Here is a 16777-nt window from a genome sequence, read left to right on the forward strand (position 1 = left end):
AGCCCCCAAATCAGCCAACGGCTCCTTAAAAACCTTGATTTTTTTTCCCCCCTTGTCAAAAGACAAAATAAATGAGGTTTGTGAAGCATTACAAAGTGCAGCAGATTCAGAGCAGGAGAAACTGATTCCAGAGAGGGGAGCCCTCCAGGGAGATTCCCTCACCAGCCGGTCCCAGGTGATGCAGTAGAGATTTTTAACAGCACCTTTGCTCACCTGAGCTGTTAGATGGTGTGAGGAAGACTGGGTCTTTTTCAGTTAGCCATGCAGCTGTAGGACAGCTAAATTAATCCCCCAGGAAACAAACACGAAGATAATGAATCGATTTTTGGACCCACTGCATCTGAAGCCGCTTTTCATGCTGAACCAAGTAGCTTCATGAACAAAGGACACTGTGAATTATCCCTCCAAAGCTTCATTATGTGAGGGAATGTGAGGGCCTCATTTACAACGAACTCGAGGACAGCACTAATCTGATTAGCCAGTGACCTGCACTTGATGGAATTTTGTTTCCATGGTGTAACTTTGGGGCAAAGTTTGCTCTTTTGACAAATGACAGACCAGGACCATGAGAAAAACAACTCTCCCTTTAAACTTCCTTTAGCGTATTGAGTTCAGTAATGAACGGAAACACAGAGTGCTTCAGGTATGAACTACGAGACCTCTGCTACTTTCATTTGCTTTGACATGAACGAAACCAGCTTAGTGTCTTGTTTAGAGAATGCCATGCTTTGAGTGGGCCCTGGTTAACATAGGTATACAGGTGCTGCTTACAAAACTGGCCAGAGAGAATGAAATAAGGTCATTTCACTTCACAAAGCCGTAAGTAAGCTCAGAACTACAGATGTGGGCAGATGATTGCTTGCTGTTCTTAAGAATTTACACAGACCTCGGCCTGACAACACTGCCTCTTTACTCCTGATAGTGGTAACATCTAGCTGAGGTGCAGTAACTTCCCAGGACTGACTTGATCACTGGTTTGCAATTAATCTGTACTTCACAGAGGAAATATAAGTCATCAGATGATCCACATATTCCTGGAGTTTAAATGATCGACTTCTGAATGCTCGTAAAGAGTGACACTTCATTTCTGCTCCAAAAGCACGGAATACGTGGCAACATGTGCAGTAGTTAGTGTCTGATTGGCTTTAAAAAGGGAATCACAAGAAAGTAACATCAGTTGATGCTACCTTTTAGACTCTCAGCTATGAAAGACATGGGTTTCTGTAACAAAAAAAGACATCAACCATGCAGAAAACTTATCAAGTAAAGGAGCTGAGGATCTAAAAAAAAACCTTTTTTTAGAGAGATTCTTCTAATCTCCACAGCACTTCTCTGTTCCAAAAGGAAGACCATAAACACACAGAAGCAGTACATTGAGAAAAAAAATAATGTGTGCAAGGTGAATACCAACTTCCTTAACAACTGAACTCAGCTCACGTAAAATCAATAATCAGATAGCTGTGTTGTTTATGCAGCTTAATGAAAAAGTTTCCTAAGTGGGAAAATCAAATACTAACCCCAAATTTTCCCTGTTGCTACACAGTTGCTTTGGGTGTCCATGGTCACACAAAACTGTAACTAATACAAATAAAATATACTCTTGTTTAGTGATAAGAATAGCTATTTTTACAACAAACCCTGCATTCAGTAGCTGTGAAATTAAATGTTGAAAGAGAACATAATGAACAAGCAAAACAGACTACTGCAAAAAATCTCTTCTGCGATCTCTGTGAATTAACAGAAAAAGAAAACCTGATTTAAGAAAAAGATCCGTATACCTAAGGAGTTAACTAATGAAACAATTTTCAGGGCAGAGGAGAAGATTTTCTACCTACTGACCCAAAGCCTAGGTATGTCAAGAACAAATGTCATCTTAAATCACAGCTTGCCATGTTGGTGAATGTGCAAGCCTGTTGACTTAAACCAAGAACCGATGCATGCCTTTTTCACAGTGAGTAAAGGTTAACATGTTTAAATCTATCCCATTAATTTTCCATCATCTCTCAAAGTTCAAGCTGCTGTTGTTCTCACGGGATAAACAAAATATTGTTTTCACAGGAGACCATATTGTTAGTGAGCCACAAATTCTACAAAGACATGACTGTTAGAAAATTTGATCTCCATGATAAAATTGTAGGATGACTGAAACAGTAAAATGAAGCCTGTCAAAAATAATGTTATCTTTTTTGCTACACAAAGTCTGGTCTTCCACAGGCCTTTCATGGGTGATTCAGACCTTAACACAGGAGTTGTCCCCGTAAAGTCAGTGAAACCTCCCATGTAAAAAATGACTGTGGTTGAAATAAAATGATTGGGGAAACAGTACATTGGATCAAAGCGACTGTATAGTCATTATACAACAGATAGTTTTTGGTAAAAGTCTCACTGTGGGAGGTCCATTTGGTAAAATATTTGGCAAACTTGGCAAATCTTTACTACTAGATCCAAGTCCCTGAATTCAAGAGTAACTGCAATTGATGTAGGATTTGGCTTCCAGATCAATACAATATGAAGCAGTCATCTGCTTTATACAGTATAATCCGTCTTTTAATTTACTCAGTGGGGCTTTAGAACATGTGCTAGAACATTAAAATAGCAATTTTGTGCAACTGAATCCTACAGGGGAGTCCTCAGAATGGAAATACCAAACACTCTAACTGCATCAAACACATGGCAAGACTTGAAGCATCCCAGCTCACTTGTAAAGCTACCACTTTACAACATGGCAGCAACATTAGCTGCTGGCAGAAAATATGTACTTAATACAGATGCTGAGCAAATGAGAAACAACATACACCACTTGCTTCACAGATAAACCATGTGAGAAAATCCTTAACTATCTACTTCTTCTACATGCCGGGAAATCTGTCCTTGGAGAATTCATCTTGCGACACAACTTTCAAAGTTTTTTTTCTTACACCCCATGGCAATGGTTTGCCATTATTAGTGATCTAAGTGAAAGTGTATGATCTTTCAAATTTTTCGTATTTGCAGTATTTTAAACCTATTGAATGTCCCTTGCAAACTGTCTGCAGATAAGAACAGAAGCTCTCCATGAGCATCAAATTTAGCATACAAAAATAAAACCTAAGTACAAAACATAGTTTGTTCCAAATGCTGACACAGTCTTGCTATAAGCTGAAACATGATTCTGTTGCCTAGTGACATGGCTTTGAAGAAGGAATTAATATTTCTAATATTAATGCAATGACAATTTTGCATTTTCTGAACACACGAAGGTTATCACAGGCTACTGCCCCAAAATAACTTTCTGAGTGCATGTCATTATTCCATAATGAATGTGAGGTCATTCAAGGTAGCTTATCACTCAACCTTAATCATGATAATGCCCAGGAACGTGTTATTCCAAAATAATGAGTTCATGCATCCATACCCTACACTAAAATCATCCGACCACGCAAAACTGACCAGCTATTTTCTGAAAGCAATTTCACAGATTTTCACAGATTTGTTCCTCTCATATTCAGTACAACTTGGCACTTCTCCAGCTTACATACAAAAGTCAAAACAAAAGGAGTTATACTACACCAACACCCGCAGATCTTTTGGAGAACAAAATGAAAAAGAACATTTTTCACGATTAGTGTGCCATGCTGGTAGCATGACTCACAATCAAGAATTCAATGCAATGGTTCCAACCAACTGGATCTGAATAGGTCCAAGCATATTCCTTTGATTACCTGTAGAGAGCTGGGTGGGAAAAGGGTTCATTTCTTTGTCCACCATTTTCTGGTATAAAGCTCTCAAGCTGAATGGCTCCACAGTAAAAGGTAATGTTCCAGTCAACATCGCATACATGTTTACCCCACTAAAAGAAAACATACAATAAAAGAAACCAAAATGATCAGGAACAAGGAAAAACTTAGTTTGAGGTTTTAGTGACTGTACTTTGTTTTAAATGCCTAACAACTACTAAACAGGATGGAAAATGTTCTCCTTCTGTTGCACACAATGATTTGGACAAGAGTTTACAGAGGTTTGCTCATGGAGGGTCGCACAATGTGTAAGACATAAGCTGGGAGTCACAGAACCGAGTCCAGCTGTTAGGCAAGTTCTCAGCTAAATGCCAGTCCACAATTATGTCTCTCCTCAGGCTGCATGAATACTTAAAGTGCTTTCAGGAGCCTTATACTGCTGCTGCCCTGGGTGTGGTGTGACTGCCCATGTCCATGGGTACATCGCAAGTCCTGGCTTGATGCCAAAAGGCTTCCACTGGCCTCTGGTGCAGCACAAAGATCAGGTGTGAACAATTAAATTTTTCATAGCAGAAAAATTATTGCTTATTTTTACCCAACAGAGTCAGTGATGAAAAGTGGGTTGGGTACTCTTGTTCTTCTCTCCCACAAAAGGACTTTAAATTCAAGTGAGTGGAATTCCTTCCTTTTGGGAATTTGTTTCCCCAGTCTGCTGAATAAACGTATGTGAACAGAAAGAATCTAAACCATTGTGCTATTACGAACCATGATCACAGCAAGCATTTGTTCAGCTACAAGGAAGGGTAGGGTTAACTGTATTTTTCTTTCTTACATAAAAAAAAAAAGCAGGATATTATTACTGGAGAAGTTTAAATGGTTTACAGGAATGACTGTGCTCTGTTTGTCTGCATTCCAGTCCCAGTAAGAGTGCCTGCATTCCTCAGGGCTGATAATCTCCCCCTTGATGTGGAGGGATGGCCCACTGCTGGAGTGAGAAGTGAAGTAGCCATGTGATGGGTGAGGTGCAGGTCTCCTGGAGCACAGACTGCAGATCAAGAGTATTATGGTGTCACAGGGTGCTGACCGGATCAGCCTGAGAGATGAAGTTGACCCAGGTCCTAGTCTCATATGTAAACTATGGCCAACCTTTCTTAGCAGTAGTAGCACTTATACAGCACTTTATGTTTTCAGAGTATTCCAAATACTTCAACTAGGGAACCACTACAATCCATTACTTCATTTAAATTGATTCGTGTTTTACTATCCCCAGTTCACTGGTGAGGGAAAATATTCAGATCCTAATACAAAAGCTAAAACTCAGCTAATCTCACCTAATTCCTCTCTGGGAGAGACAATAACTGACACCATGGCCATGGCCAACAGTAGGGTATTGGGAGTTACGCAGTCTAAAAAAGTACTGCAGATAAATTCATTGACTCCTGAACACCTTTATAGCTTTCTCTATCTCTGGCACAAGTAATTTTTGCCTCTTCTTTTGCCTGAATGTTACTAAGTGCTCAGGCTCACAGAATTTCTGGCCATGTCTTCTTCCCTTTTAACTACTATGCTTTCAAAGGGATGACCTGACTAGATTTCACATTTCCTGCTAGATGTGACTGTGGATAATGCATGGAGACCATGTGAAAGTTTGAAGATCCTTTGGGGAAAACAGAACACAATGTTGGTCCTCTTGTGCCAGAGCCACATTTTCTACTGTGCCTCAAAGTCATTGATGAAGCTGTACTTTACTGCAGCCTTGCCATGCTATGTGTTCTACCAATCTACATACAGCTCTATTTCAAATCAAAATATGGGTGCAATTTAGTTCACAGAGTCATGCTAATTAAACAGATTTTCTTGCTTATTTCTCATTTGAGCAATGGGTAATGATGACAAGTAACAACAATTATAAGCTAGAGAAGTAACTCACATGGACCAAACGTCTATTTTGGGCCCGTATTTTTTCCTTGCCAGAAGTTCAGGGGCTGCATATGCTGGGCTCCCACACTGGGTGCTGAATGGATCAGAATAACCCAAGATGCCTGCACAGTTGCTCAGTCCAAAGTCTGTGAAAAGCATAGAGACAGAGTTATGAAAGAGATAGATACAGTAAAAAAGCGCTAAAACAGCAAGGAAAAAAGCACTTTTTTTTTTTTTCAAAAGCTAAGCAACGAACTGTCTAAGAAAAAATCATTCACATGAAAAATTTTTACAATTTGTGCTAAATAAAAAGAGATTTCAACAAGTAATAAAAATCATCTTAGAACACACGTGATCATCAGTTTCACAGACAAAGCAATTATGTTTCACTGGGAACTGGATGGCAGCAACTGGAGCTGAGTTTGTCTCATGCCCTCACCGCATGATGGGCATGGGGCAGAAAGCAGCCTCGGGTTGTCATGGGTTCCGTACTGGTACTAAGAGGCCAAGCGTTGCTTCTTCATTTTTTTCCTTTAAATCTGTTAAAGGAGCCATCAGATTTACGGCAGGGAGGTTGCTTTCTTGGGACTACTGTGGTGATTCACAAACACATGGGGTTGCAGAGTCGGCGTTTCAGCTCTGAAGCAACACAAGGGAGATCTTGGAGCAAGAAGGGGAATGTGTTGATTTGGCTCTCCCTCCCCCTCTTCTGTCTTGAATTATTGTATTTCTGGCCCCTGGGTGTATCTGATGTTCTCTGCTGGCAGTAATAGCAAGGGACTGGCAAAGGCTGGCATCATGAACTGATCAGGAACAAGACGCAGTCTCTCCACACCAGAGGAGGCTGCAGTTTCACAAGTGCTCTCAGCCAACCCAAGCCCAGGCTGGCGCCAAGAAGGGAGCTCTCCCAACCTCCTTCGTCTGCTCCAGAGCTGGTATGGCTGCAGGGTGAGCTGTGTTTAAGAAAGGATCTTAAAAATTAAACCACTCAGCAAGGAAAGAAATTTGCAGAGAGCAGCTGTGGAACGGGCTTGCAGCTCGGTCACGCCAGCAGCAGAAGAGGCTGGGGGCAATGTGCTGGCAGGGGCGTGCAAGCCCACTCTGTCTAGTGGTAGCCCACAATTATGAAACTACAGCCTCGGAGATGACAAGGGAAGGTGAGGAGAGGTTGCAGAGGGTCTTGAGAGAAGGCAGCAACTTGACATGATAAAGGGGAAGAAGTGAAGCAAACTGGCAAGGAAGGGGAGGATGCAGGCAAAGCTGACAGGCTGGGAAGTCTGCCTTTGCAGCAGGGCATCATATCCAGGAGCAGAGGGTGTACAGAGGTCACAATAAAAGATGTTCATGTTTATTAATAGCCTCCCATTGATGACAGCTTCAACAGAAATACTGGTATTAAGAACACTGACATCTGTTCATCTCCTTTTTCATTCATCCTCTCTTCTTAAAAATTCCCCAAATGTAGGTGTGTTTAAAATGAAAAGTGTCTTATACATAAACAATGCAGTCCGGAGAAGCAGACCACTGAATCCTGTTCCTAGAGACTCGTGTCTTTTATCCACGTGTCTCATAAAACAGCCTTCTGTGTGTGCTACCCACCTGCCCAGCTGGGCTAAAAGCATTACATCTTGGAGGCCAAATATAACAGGCTACTGCTGAGCCCATGCCACCCTCCACAGTCACTGGTTAGAGTTTCTTTCCCTTATCTGCCTACATATTTGCATGAGACTTGAAGTAACGACCTGTCAGCCTGTCCTTTAGGATTCACCCTATGCCAAATGTGGCTAAAATTAGTCAAGAGTCCCTCAAGATATTAAAAGCACCCTGCTGGGGTGTTCACATAAGCCTTGTTCCCTTATGAAACTGGGCTAAAAATGAATAATGTTTACCAAAAAAAAAAAGTACAAAAATGACTATGTGGGTTGGAGTGTCCAAATGACTGCAGAGTGCTTGCTGCTTGCCTGGCTGGCTCTCTGTGAGGGAGGCAAGCCCAGCACCACCACATTTAAACAGCCAAAGAGGCGCAGAGGGGTTTGTTGGAGAGCACTGTAAAAACTGTAGGGAGGATCAAGGCAATTTCCTTGCCTCTGATGGAAAACAATTGTCTCTGGACACTGCTTAATCATCTCTGCTAGATATGTATTATCCCTGGGGCTTATACAAATACTTCTGAGGATCCATTTACTTAATTAATTTATTTATTATCTACAGCCTGAGATGGGTTATGTCAGCTGTAAAATACTTTTTAAAACTAGAAATAATACCTCTGCAGGGTATTACTCATGGTCTTTACCCTACTGTGACATAACACCTCAAAATTACTTGACTGTAACATAATGCTTCACACTCAAAATAAATAATGGCTATATTCTGACCCAGTATAAACCAGCATCTGTTTATCATTATCAACGGAGGTATCCTCCAGTGAAAGTTTTCGCTATCTTATTTACTTAAACTATAAACATCTCATTGACTTTTTCTCAGCTCATTCATTACAACCAGGCTGGTATACTTTTCTTTTTCTTTTTTTTTTTTTTTTTTGCTAGTTCCTGTTGAAATTAAAAATGCCTGCAAATGCCTGCATACTGGGGACGGGGATTTTATTGCAAAAGAAATGGAAATATTGTTATGAATAGTGTGGCAGCACATCGTGATCGCAGGGTCATTTGTAGTAAGGATGCGTTTTTATCTTGGTAAGAATGGTATTACCACCAGCATTGATAATTTTACTGCCATTCCTGTCTCTTTCTTGGGCTTTTTTCAATAAGCCTAGCTAATTACAGAATTCAGATCAAAGGCCACACTTGGTTTTCCAGAGTAAATATTATGACATGGGAGCTCCACCACCCCCACTCTTCATACTATCGAAGTATCGCATTGCACTACTACTTTTCAACGCCTCCAGGAAATCAACATTAAGCTATGGATACATGGCTATCTCTGAAGCTGTGACAGTTGGATTATGGAAAAAGGTATTTAAGAGCACAAGCCTTAGAATAAAGTGAGAGATCATGGACAAGGTTAACCTTTGTCTGTGGCAGCAGAGCTTCACAGACCTCAGTAGAGCTGCTTATGGGCAGGGTCCTTTTGGTGCCGTAGGTCCTTGAGCAGAGTGCCAAGGACTTTGCATGGTCTGTGAGTGGCCTTTTGTGGCATCTTTATCAGACACCTACCACCATGGGCTTGTAGATAAAGGGAAGTGAATTACTTCCAGCATTGCTGATCCTGATGTTCCTTGATTTGAGACTTACCAAGCAGCTAGCAGCAAGTCCACTTAACACAGCAAATGGAATTTTTCTAATAATACTATCTAAGCACATATTCTAAACCATCTTATCACGTAGCTAAAAAGAGTAACAAAAAGCAAGGTGTCACTTAGCAGCTGTGTGAAGAAAGGGATTCAAGGGATTCGTCTCTCACTGAAATGCATGAGCAAGCAGGGACTGTCAGTGTCACTTTATGCTACATTTTTCATCTTTCATTCATCTCTTCTGTTTCCTTTGTGTGTGTGTTTTTTTTTTTCCTATTTTTTATATTACACAGCTATTACAAGAGCAACATTTTCAGTAGATACTAGAGTGTTTGCTGCTGCACAAAACCTGGAGACTAAGCTGCTACTGCAAAGCAGTTAATGTCATCTGGTTTTGTAGCTCAAAGTCTCTTCTTGAAAGCATGACAAGCAGCACATAATTCCTCTAAACATACTCTTCTCTAGTGAAGAACCTTCCTGGGCAGCACTACATGACAACACAATTGATTCATCACATTTCTAGAAAGATAGACTACATAAAATATTTTACTGAATGTGGAACAAGATGAGTGAGGGAACAGGCATGGAGGAGGAACAGGAGTAAATTATCAGGTCTATTACACCAGGCACAGACATGTGCTGGAACATTTCCCTTGCATGAGTTGTGCAGAAGCAGGACACGGGACAGCCAGCTTGTGTGAAACATGGGAAAACAAATCCTAACTGTTTGAGGTTGTTTAATAAAATAGTGGCTTCTCTGGAAAATTAGATCAGAGGTTTTCCTTTGGGAATGGGAGGAGATGAAACAATTGACTTAAGCTGACTGTTGATAAAACACAAGTGTTTGAGCAGACTGTGACTTTAAAACTGTTTTTACTTACAGTGAAATTATTACTAATAAAGCAACCTTTATTTTTTTATAACATACCCAGTTGGACGGTGCAATTTAATTGCTTTGTTTTAAGATACATACTGTGTACAATCTGCCTTGTTCAAAACATCAGGCTGCAGACCTGAGGACAATTTATCTCAGCTAGCTAGGCTACGGAAGATCTGTCTCTTTCTCTATACGTCCCACACCACCCACTGTGAGGAGACCTTTCTATGCAACTGAAGCAAACAAAACTGCAGGAACAGCTCTGAAGTTATTTTTTGGCATGTAAGTTTTAATTGTACACACATCATCTGATTAGATCTGGTTTTGGATGTCAAGTTCACATACTGTTGTGTAATCAAACACCCAATAACAGGAAAGCTATAGAAATTCTTTAAATCTATCAGATGTTCATATAGCACTGTTGCAAACCATCTGGTCTCACTTATCTGCTAAATCAAGATAATGGGTGGTATCCATCATTACTGATGAATGATTCATGGTAACATATCAGTATCCTCTGACCCGTAACTGAGGTAATGCAGCATTCTCTTTTGCTTTTATTTTCCCAGAGACATTTGATTCACTACAGAGTAATGACTAGAAGTCATGGTAGTTCTTCTAGAGACCAAATTCCCTGAGTAATTTTTGAGTATTTCAAATTTCATTAACCATGCTCTTCTTGCTTGTTTCAAGATGTATGTGCTTTATACATTACAAAGACTGTCCATTTGACCTGAATGCTAAGTGTTTTTCATCACTTTTCAGGTGATGAAACTTTTCAAAGAAAGTCAGTCAAGTGTTTAATTTGTCTGCAGCCACAGACACTGCTTTGGCAAAAGTGTAGGCATAGAAATAAATATTTATTTTTTATTTTTTTTTTATTTTTTTAGTGAAGGGCATATTTTCTTTTCAGTGCACACATTAACGTTAATGGCAGTTACACAACGGCAGTGAGAGACTATACCCACAGATGATTAATCTAAAATGTCTGCATAACTTGAATGAATTGAGCACTGCATACAACTGACACCTGAATACAATCAAGTCTCTATTGTTGATCTTTTTTATATTTTTTAACAGCCCTCTAAAACAATTTCTTATCAGGTTCTGGAAGCAAACTTAACAAATATAAATAAAGGACCAAATTTTGCTAGATGCTAAAAATGCATGCAACTCCCACCGACTTCAGCGGAAGCATATGCATATGGGGGCAGAATCCAACTCAGGAAATGCAAAATTATAAAGATAATAAAATAAGTTACTTCTGCGGTGTCAGTTCTCTAATTCTTTACAAAGTACCTGATTTAAATAGGAAAGCCGCTTGTTAGAAGATGAAGGATTATGCCCATACCCAGTTAAAGCTGAATTATTTGGAACATTTTTTCACAAGATGCTGTCAGGAACAGCTTGATTGCTATCTATACTCTCCCAGCTCCTCTTTGCAGCAACATTAGCAGTTGTCACATAGAGGATTATGAAGTCTTAAAATTCTCTTTATAAAACTACCAATTTTAATTACTGGAATTGCCGAACTAGTTTCATACCAATAAGCTTGATATTGTTGTCTTCATCTAGCAACAGATTTTCTATCTTCAAGTCTCTGAAAGAAACAAAATATTTTGAGTGAGCCTCTGAAATAATGAAGCAACTTCCCATCACTCTCATCAGTTCATTTACAAAATTCATATATATAATAACGGGTATTATGAAAGCAGCGCACACAGTTCCACATTCAAAGCAGAAAGCCCCATGCACTGTCTCCTCTCCGTAATTACCAGTACTTTCACATACAGGTTCACACCAACTCTTCATGCACAGAAAGAATTTACAAACATTTGTCAGTAAATCCTGTAATTAATCAGATTCTTTGAATTTCTCGTGTACTTATAAGCCTGCAGAAACCTTGTACATGGGAAACATTTCAAATATGTTTTTGAATTGGAGGTCATTTTCTCATTACTCTTCATAACCAAAGTCACTTCACTGGATGTAGCTGGAGAATAAACTGCAGAGATTTGAGGAGCCAAATGTCTCTTCTCTGATATTGTCTACAGTTCTGGGGACCACAATCAGTCTCCCCATGGGGATGAGACATCCAAACACTTTACAGAGGTGGTCAACACTAGAAAGCTAGTATAAGGATGAAATATAATACAAGGAATAAATTTTTCACAGTGAGGGTGTTGAGGTACAGGAACAAGTTGCCCAGAGAAGCTATGGATGCCCCATCTCTGGAGGTGTTCAAGGTCAAGCTGGATGGGTCTTTGGGCAACCTGGTCTGGTGGGAGGTGTCCCTGCCCATGGCAGGGGGTTGGAACTGGATGGTCTAAATGAACTAGATGGCCCCTTCCAAACCAAACCATTTCATGATTCTAAGATTCTCATGTGCTAGAGTTGAAAACTGAGGCTGAGGGATTGAAATGGTTTGCCTAATGCCATCCAGTATGTTAGTACGAAAGCTGAGAGAAGTCCCCACACAAGTGTTCTGAGTGCCACTTCAGTGCTTTCTCCACCATTCTACTCTGCTTGACCTCCCCAGAACCACTTCACAGACTAGGGCCCAGACCAGTCTGGGGGGAGAGAAGATAAAATGAAAACAGCTATCAAGCAACCAGTCTGCTGACATGTATTTGTGAGCACTCCGTTCACATTACATGTGTTCTTTCATCATTTACGAATGTGGTTGTGCATTTCTAAACCATGTTCTACATAAGCAAAATATCACAAAGATTATTTTCCCTAAAAATAAAACAGTGAATGAATAAATAAATAAATAAATGGTTCAAGTACAGTATAAGCATTAAGTATAATATAAAAAATCATTTAGGTTGCTACACAACTTCCACACGACTTCTAGGAATTGCTTCTGTCTTTCCTACAAGAATTTTTTCCACAGTCCAGACATAAAATATTTCTACTAGCATGCCAGGATATCAATAGCTCAGACTGCCAGTGGTGTTTCTTTCAGTACACTTCGGAAAAAAATGGATAATAAAGCCATCAGCTATAATTATGGGAAGTCAGTGACATCCACGTTATTTTGCCTTTGTAAGGAAGAGGGAGTAATGAAGAATGCCTCTATTGCAGATGAAGATATACGCTTAATAAAATAAGACAAGTAAACCAACCAAACCAAACAAAGCACTTTCACAAGAAAGGATCTGGGAAATAAAAATAACTGTGACCAACTCCAAGCCTTTTTTTTTTTTAAATGTTCCTCTCCCCTCATTTTATGTCCATGCTATCTTTCAAATAAATCTAAGAAAAAAGAATATTTGCATGTAGGATGACACTCACTTCACCCGTACAATCACAATGACCATCTCCCTATTGAACAGATGTTTCCATACCCTAGCTAGCATTTCTCGCAGATTTTCCTTGCTTCATGCATGAAAAGAAAGAGGGGAAATGATACATAAATCTATTGAAGAAGAATATTTTGCAAATCTCTGCTATTTGGTGGCATTCCTCTCTTTGCAGGAAACTCCATGCATTGCAACGCGCTACAAACCCACCTCTCTGCCTCCTCCAAAGGGAGCTTCTGCCGTATGGTAACCACCACGGCTGAGAAATTGCTTGGTACAAGAGTGACGTGCCTTGCCAGATGGATCCAGATCAACCCACTTCCACTTCCCCCCACTGCCAAAAAAGGGCTTATTTCTTCACGTGTCACGCCTTTATTGCTTGCAGATGGAGATTTTTCCACAGACAGGGTGATTAGCCTCTAGAAAGATATCGGGGCCAGGTATTTAACAAGAGAGAGTGCCAAAAAAACAGTATGGAAAAGAAAGAAGACTTGAAAAACCAACAGAACCAAGTGGGACTTTGAGTCGTACGCTGAAACATTCAGAACAAACTCTCAAAGCAAGAAGCAAGGCAATTTGGAAGTTCCGAGTACATTAAACATTAGCTAAAAAGAGGTAAACTTTTAAAAATAGAGGAAAGAAAATAGAAAGATGAAAGCTATAAGTTGAGGTGAAAAGACATGCAAGCAACTAAAATAACAAATGAGTGACAGAAGGGCTAAAAATAAACACAAGATATTTAAAAGGATTCATGGTTAAAAAATAAAACTAAGGATAAATATTACAGGGAATCTTAAAGCTATCAGAGGAAAAAATAAATAAATATAGCTTCAGTATAGAGTGCAATCAGACCTGGTTAATAAAAGCCATTCACCCATACGTCTGTTCTCAGCAGACTTGCCACCAAGCAGTAGCTGATCTAATAGTTCATGTATACCACATTTTTGTCAGTCCACATCAACATGAAAGCCCTTTTTTTGGTGTGACGCTGGGAACTAGGACAACAGATTTTCACTCTTTGGTACAACCTAATGAAAAGATTCCATGTGAACCTGTCTAAGAATCACAAAGCTGTACAAAACCAGACCAAGAAAAGCCAGATTAGACCATAGCTGGAGAACCACTGCTACACAGACATGGACTATCCAGAGAGCGCAGGGCAGGACCACCCCGCAGCCTGATCCCACTGGGATGGCCACCAGCAGTGCTCATAGGTGACTGGTACCGATGTACAGCAGGAACCTGGCACCCATGTCCTGGGCAGCAGGAGTGCAAACACAGCCTGCTGGTCAGAGGGCTTATTCTGTGAGTACTTTAAGTGATTTTAACAATACACCAAATCACCCGTTATTGCTTTTTGACAAAAAGCGTGATTGTACAATCTGGTTTTATGTCTCTCTTAGGATCATCCCGTAGAGACAGCACTGATTTCCCTCAAGTTTCTAAATGTTTTATTATGTTAGTTCAATCTGGTTCCAACATAAGTGTTTTTGTTTGGTTTTAATTATTATTACTATATTATGATTATCATTATTTACAGACAGGCTTATCTCGGTTGCTACTTTGTTTGAATGCTTACATTAATTCCTTGCAATGGAAAAAAAAAAGCACCATTACATTGAAAAGTTAGGGAACAATGAATTTCATGCACAACATTATAAAACGGTTGACAAACAAACAAAAGCAAACATCCCACCATATGTATTCTGGTGAGATTTCTTTTTGCACACTTTTAATGGTAGTATACTGCAAGGCAGAATGCGAGTTACTTGCTATGACACACGTAATGCTTGAAGTCTTTCTTGGAAGACAATGGGAAGATGCAGAGCAATTAAACATCAGGCATATATGCAGGTCCCTGCAGACTCAGAGGTTCCTGTAATTCTGAAAATGGCTTGCACTTTTCAACGGGACACAGCTGCTTTGTGACTGAGAGGGCCATGCAGCTGTACACGTACCACAGTATGTGGAACTGAGGTGGGGAGAAGACATGCAGTTGCTGGAGACCTTCAGTTCAGAGTGGGACGTGATTCATAGGATGTCTTGTTTAGGTTTGGAGTTTGTTCTTCTGTTGATGGAGCTGATTTTTCCCTGGCTTTGCTTCGGAAACCCCTACTCAAGCCAGTGACTCCACAGAGCAACACAAACCTGCTTCACTTAGCACACTACCTTGGGCTTGTGCCACCAAAAATCACATCTCAACTACCAACCCACAAGCTCACTTTGTAGCCCCATGAAAGAGCTGGGAAGGGTGCAGAGTTTTGGGTTCATCATCGTGTTAACACACATTTCAAAGGCACTGCTTTGTTATCAAAGTGTTGTTTACTGAGCCTGATTCTTCTATCAGCCACAAAGTCACTGAATTCAATGCGGTTGACTCTGTAAAAGTGGAATTTGTTCCATTGTCTTTACTAAAACAATGTTTAGTTTGTTTACAGCAGAGCAGTCCAAGAGAGAATGCCTAAAGGTAATTTTGAAATCTGACATAAAATAGAAAGACAAACCAGCTTTGCACTTCAAATAGAGACTTTGTTCTGTAGTGCAGAATCTGTCATAAATACTGCATCAGCAGCCAGATTACTGGCACTTAAAATTAATGGGATGGAAGTTACCAAAGCCAGCACACGTCAAATTAGTGGGTATCAAAGAAGGACTCCCGTAGCACCCTAAGCAACTGCATCATCATACCACCTTACGCTTCTTGGTGTGCTAGGGAAAGAGCAGAAGGGTATTATGGAAAAATATACAAACTCCACTCAAAACCTCAAGTATTTTCTTATGTCTCTCAAACTCCTGATCTGCTTTTAATTAAAAAATGGCAGTGGAAGGTATGAATATACTGCCACGAAGACTGAAAAAGGGGGAACACAGAAAGCTACCTTTGCTACCAATACATTATTAAATTCTTTTCTTTGACATCCTGACAGTAATTGCACTGAATGGGATTGAATTTTGTTAAAATTACTTTAAAAGGGTTGTTGAGAATTTCCTGTGGGATGCAGTTGCAAGCACCAAGGCTTTCACTTCGTTTTCTCTGTTGTCCTTATGCTCCCGAGGGGCTTATTGTTCATCCTGCCTTTTGACAGCATGAAGGCCTGTGTAAACACCCTCTGAAAAGAGAAAGCTTCACCAGATACTGCCATTTGGGTTTGTTTTCTTCTGTCAGAGGGAAAGATAAATATTCCTACCTGATTCACAGTCGAGCTTGTTGCAAGTGTATTTTTAGCAACCAACCAGCTCTTCTGATAAAAGTAATGAAACACAAGTGATTACATGGAATTATATTTAGAATAGCTGCATTTCTTTCTCCAGAAAGTGGCCACTGAAACCTGGACACTCTCATCAGAGATGCTGTTCCTACACTGGGGTGCTTGCAGCTTTTATATATCATAGAAGAAATATTTCTAATTCAAAATATGGTCAAACTCAAATAATTTTTTAATCTCTCTAATTAAAGTGAGGTTTCTCGAAAATCTTTAGACTGCTTGCATGTCACACTGCTTCCTAAAAGAGGCTTTTCTTTTGAGTTCTGGGTCCCTTCTCTTGTCAGAGTGCTTTTCTGCCATGCCAAGTCTTGATTGTAAATCATGAAGCCAGCTGAGTAATGCTCATCAAATAATGTAACCAAATTTAATGCAACTTCTTTCTGGCTTTTTTTCCATCCTGAATTATAGAAGAGGGCAAGTCATCTAGATTATTCCCTGAATAA

General features: G+C 40.0%; 1 protein-coding gene across 2 annotated transcripts in view; it reads right to left on the reverse strand.

Annotated features, from left to right (window-relative positions):
- HUNK (hormonally up-regulated Neu-associated kinase) overlaps positions 1–16777 on the reverse strand; it is a 57052-nt gene that overhangs the window by 18238 nt on the left and 22037 nt on the right. For both annotated transcript variants that reach the window (XM_068689328.1, XM_068689335.1), the window contains exons 3-5: positions 11308–11363; positions 5647–5782; positions 3702–3829 (exon numbers count right to left, since the gene is read on the reverse strand). In XM_068689328.1, coding sequence (XP_068545429.1) covers positions 3702–3829; positions 5647–5782; positions 11308–11363 — 320 coding nt within the window. The remainder of the gene's footprint in view (positions 1–3701; positions 3830–5646; positions 5783–11307; positions 11364–16777) is intronic.

The sequence above is a fragment of the Anas acuta genome, chromosome 1 (genome assembly GCF_963932015.1).
Source record: "Anas acuta chromosome 1, bAnaAcu1.1, whole genome shotgun sequence".
Lineage (NCBI taxonomy): Eukaryota > Metazoa > Chordata > Aves > Anseriformes > Anatidae > Anas > Anas acuta.